Genomic DNA, 4,645 nt, shown 5'->3' on the forward strand with positions numbered 1-4,645 from the left:
GGGGGCCGCGGTGCGGTGAGCGCGGCCTGGGGGCGGCGGGGCCATGGGGAACCAGCTGGCCGGCATCGCCCCCTCGCAGATCCTCTCTGTGGACAGCTACTTCTCCGACATCCACGACTTCGAGTACGACAAGAGCCTGGGGAGCACCCGCTTCTTCAAGGTGGCCCGGGCCAAGCACCGGGAGGGGCTGGTGGTCGTGAAGGTGTTCGCCATTCAGGACCCGACGTTGCCCCTGACGAGCTACAAGCAGGAGCTGGAGGAGCTGAAGATCAGGCTGCACTCGGCGCAGAACTGCCTGCCCTTCCAGAAGGCCACCCTGTCCGAGAAGGCCGCGATGCTGTTCAGGCAGTACGTGCGGGACAACCTGTACGATCGGATCAGCACCAGGCCCTTCCTCAACAACGTCGAGAAGAGGTGGATCGCCTTCCAGGTCCTCACCGCCGTGGACCAGGCGCACAAGTCTGGGGTCCGCCACGGGGACATTAAGACGGAGAACGTCATGGTGACCAGCTGGAACTGGGTTCTCCTGACCGACTTTGCCAGCTTCAAGCCGACCTACCTTCCTGAAGACAACCCGGCCGACTTCAATTACTTCTTCGACACGTCGCGCAGGAGGACGTGCTACATCGCCCCGGAGCGCTTTGTGGATGGCAGCATGTTTGCTGCCGAGCTGGAGAACGTGCGGGACCCTTCCACCCCCCTGGTGGACTTGGCGAACAGCAACCAGCGAACCAGAGGGGAGCTAAAACGTGCCATGGATATCTTTTCTGCAGGTACTCGGAGCCCTCGGGAGGGACTGGTGTGTTGGTTGTGGTAGGGAGTGCAGAGAAGCTGGTTTTGAGGTGGTTTTTTTTTAACACTGGACTTAGAGAACAGTAAGTGGGAAACTTGCTCGTTTGAAGCATAAGACCCAACCCCAACTCTTTCATTCACAGAAAAAGTGCAGGCACAGTACGGTAAAGCTACATAAATTAAGTGTATCACCATGTTACTGAGGAGGGAAATCACAAAATGTTCTGTAATGACTTGACTCTGTGCTGGGCAAAAAGGTGGTTCTGCAAGCCATCATCTTTTTGTGGGTGAAGTTCCAGGGACACATATCATATGTCTGTATGTCCTCCCAGAAGGAGGAACCAGTCAGTAATTCACCTATGGTCCAGCTGCCTGGGGACTGAGCCAGTTTTCAGAGCAATTTGGCAATATTGGCTTTAGAAGTTTCACTGTCCCCAAAGGCAGGAAGTCTGATAACTAAGAAAGATCCTGTCACAGTCCCAGTTGCACGTGGTAGAGTCCAAATGTGGGAGCCTGTCATGAGTCTTGGGCTTAAAAGCCTAAAGTTTGATGGGATTTTTCCTTCTTTTTTTTTTCCCTTAAAGTGATTGAAATACAAAAAGGTAATTGTTACTTCATTTTACAAGCCTCTGTTACAGCCAAACTTCCAGGGCAAGATGCTGACCATTGGGAGCAACCTGTGGGAGTGGGACCTTTGAAGAGAATGTGTGTCATGTACACAGCACGGGGGGGGGGGACTGTGGGTAATCTTGTTATTTCTCACCGTTGCTTATGAACTAGTCTCAGTGACTGCATGCTGTCCTCCAGCATCCCTGTAGATGTAGAGGTTATTTCATTACCTTCTGCAAAAGGGCTGCTCAGTTTTGACCCACTGCCCAGTCCATGCTGACTTACTGGCACGCTTTTTCCACGTGACAGTGATCTGGGTTCCTTTTCTCGTGATGTATTTTCCAGCTGGCAAATGGCTGAAGTCACTGCCTCATGTTTCCTAATTGCAGACTCCTCTGCTGTTGACAAGTTTGGAATAAAATACTTAGGAGAAGTTCCAGGAATCAAGTGTAAAAGCCAGTTTTTGGATCTTGAGATTCTATCTCCTTTCTGCAAGTCAATCTGGCAACTCATTTGCCTTGTTTGGGTCTTGTTTGGGGGCTTGTCTGCATATAGAAAGCAAAGTTAAAATGTCTGTTTATAATCCTAACATCTTTGACTTTTCTTTTTGTTGCTGTTCCCCAGGCTGTGTGATAGCAGAGCTCTTCACAGAAGGCGTGCCCTTGTTTGATTTATCTCAGCTTTTGGCTTACAGAAATGGCCTCTTTTCCCCTGATCAAGTCCTAAACAAAATTGAAGACCGCAGTATCAGAGAACTGGTAAGGATGGACTACACCATTAAAAACGTTTGTGTGATCTGTTTGTAGTTTATTTCACCTACTTTGGTGGCAAATTGCTTATTGTTAGGGGGTTTTTTTATTTGTATTTTTTTAAATCACAAATGTCTAAACCTTTAATCTTTTTCTCCCACTCCTTCCTACTTCTGCCTTTCTCAAGGTCACTCAGATGGTCCATCGCGAGCCAGATAAACGTTTAGCAGCTGAAGATTATTTGAAACAGCAACGTAACAATGCATTTCCTGAAATATTTTACACTTTCCTTCAGCCTTACATGGCCCAGTTTGCCAAGGAAACGTTTGTATCTGCAGATGAGCGTATATTGGTCATACGTAAAGATCTGGACAACATCATTCACAATCTCTGTGGGCATGATCGCACAGAGAAGGCCGAGGGAGAGACAAAAGAGAATGGGCTGGTTATTCTAGTGTCTGTGATAACTTCCTGTTTACAGACTCTCAAATACTGTGATTCAAAACTGGCTGCTTTGGAACTGATCCTTCATTTAGCGCCGAGATTAAGTGTAGAGATTCTTCTGGATCGTATTACTCCTTATCTGTTACATTTCAGCAACGACTCTGTGCCCAGGGTGAGGGCAGAATCTGTGAGGACACTCACTAAAGTTCTCGCTCTCGTCAAAGAGGTGCCACGCAATGACATTAACATTTACCCAGAATACATTCTGCCAGGCATTGCACACTTGGCCCAGGATGAAGCCACCATCGTCAGACTTGCATATGCTGGTAAGAGGAAACCCAGTCAAAACTCCAAATCTTGGGCTTTTCTGTATTTCCTTAACTGTTTTCTCCTCTGCTTAAAATCATCACGTGGCTGTTTCTGTTCCAGTAAGTCTCCCCAGACATCTCAGAAATGACTGCAGGTAAAGACACCTGTATTCACTGAAGCTAACTGGTGTAGATAGTGCAAGCAACTTAGTGATTAATTAGTTAATGAATTGACTTACACTAACAGATGAGTTTCCAGTGTAGATCAGTACCCAAGGCAAATAATTACATTATAAACAGTTAACAAAATGTGTTTGCTCTCTGCAGGATGAATTAACTTCTTTTCCCCTTAAATTAACATTCATTATTCTCTGCAGTTCTGCATATAAAAGCAACTTGCAGAATGTGTACATGTGTTTTGGGCCAAGGCCTGGCTGTAGCACACATCTGGTCTGCCCACAGCTAAGGTAAGGGACTGGAGTTTAGACACTCGTGTTCAAGGAAACATCTGTAGCTCTATTCCTTGGGAAAGAAAGAAAGAAAAAACCAAAAATACTTGCCCGAGCAGTCACTTGTGTAGCCAAGTATGCAAATGGGGCTTTTTGAGCTTGCCTACCCTTTCCTGCTTTTATTAAAGTATCTTAATTGGCATTTCTTTAGCTTGGGTTGTTTGCTTAGAGTAGGGTGATTGAACTGAATGAATACAAAAGTAACTTAAAGCAGCAGTGTGTGTTGCTGTGCTTCAGAGTTATTTCCCCACAAAATGAAATTTGATACTCAGGGACTGAAATTACATTATTTGCTGTGTAACAGACTGGCTTGTATGTGTTTTCTTCCTAAGTTTTTCAGATATGTGAGTTCTGCCTGGTGCAGGGAGAAGCTTTGCAGTCATGTTCCTATTTGCTATTTACCCTGTACCCTTATTTGCTCTGGCTTAGCATATTTTCAAGTGTGCTGTTTCAGTTTTTGTTTCTTTTTTCAAAGTTATAAACCCAGAATTCAGTTGAAAGTGTCCCAGCTGATGTTTTGCTTTTGCTTAAGGAGTAAGCTGATGAAAATTGAAGGCAATGTATAGTTAATGAATAGAACCAATTGCTTTTAGTCTCCTTGGCCTTCCATGTTTAGGGCTTTACAAAAGAACCATTTTCTCATGCTATACTTGTAGATTAGAATAAAAACCAAATCTTATAAAATGCTGCTCTATTCATAATTAATTTTTACATGAACTGATATAAAGCTGCACTTGTTAAATAACCTGAAATGGAGTAAAACAAAACAAAGTCTCCATTTCTGCAGGTGCAATTAGGCTGCAGGTCTCAGTACCCATAGACTCCGGTTGCATCTGCTTACACAGAGATTCTCTCTGTGTTCAGTGGTTTGACTTTATTTTCAAACTGAATACAACTAGAATATATTCTGAAATTTGAAAGGGTTGTTTGAGCTGTATATGGTTAAGCCTGATTAAGCTGCCTTAATTTCAAATAGATTTTCTTTTAAGAAAGGAATTTAGATTTCAAATAATACCTGAGTTAACTGGTCTTAGTATAGCACACTTTTTTGTAAGTGGTCAGACTGGTGGCTGATAGGATTTGATCTGGGCTGTGGAAAGGCTCCATTGGGATGCAGCTGTTTTCTTGGTCAAGACTCACAATGGGCTGCTTAAGGGGGGCCTGTGCCTTGATGGGAGTATTCCTGTGCCCGCAGTAGCCTGATCTGTATAATCTAGCCTGAGTTGGTTCAGCA

General features: G+C 44.8%; 1 protein-coding gene across 1 annotated transcript in view; it reads left to right on the forward strand.

The window, feature by feature from the left end:
- Nucleotides 1-43: 43 nt before the first annotated feature.
- The window catches only part of PIK3R4 (phosphoinositide-3-kinase, regulatory subunit 4), a 25,023-nt gene continuing 20,421 nt past the window's right edge, over nt 44-4,645 (forward strand). Inside the window, exons 1-3 of the mRNA XM_010007486.1 lie at nt 44-773; nt 2,026-2,159; nt 2,338-2,920. Of these exons, the coding sequence (XP_010005788.1) occupies nt 44-773; nt 2,026-2,159; nt 2,338-2,920 (1,447 nt within the window). The remainder of the gene's footprint in view (nt 774-2,025; nt 2,160-2,337; nt 2,921-4,645) is intronic.

Source organism: Chaetura pelagica, unplaced genomic scaffold (genome assembly GCF_000747805.2).
Source record: "Chaetura pelagica isolate M959 unplaced genomic scaffold, ChaPel_1.0 scaffold10, whole genome shotgun sequence".
Lineage (NCBI taxonomy): Eukaryota > Metazoa > Chordata > Aves > Apodiformes > Apodidae > Chaetura > Chaetura pelagica.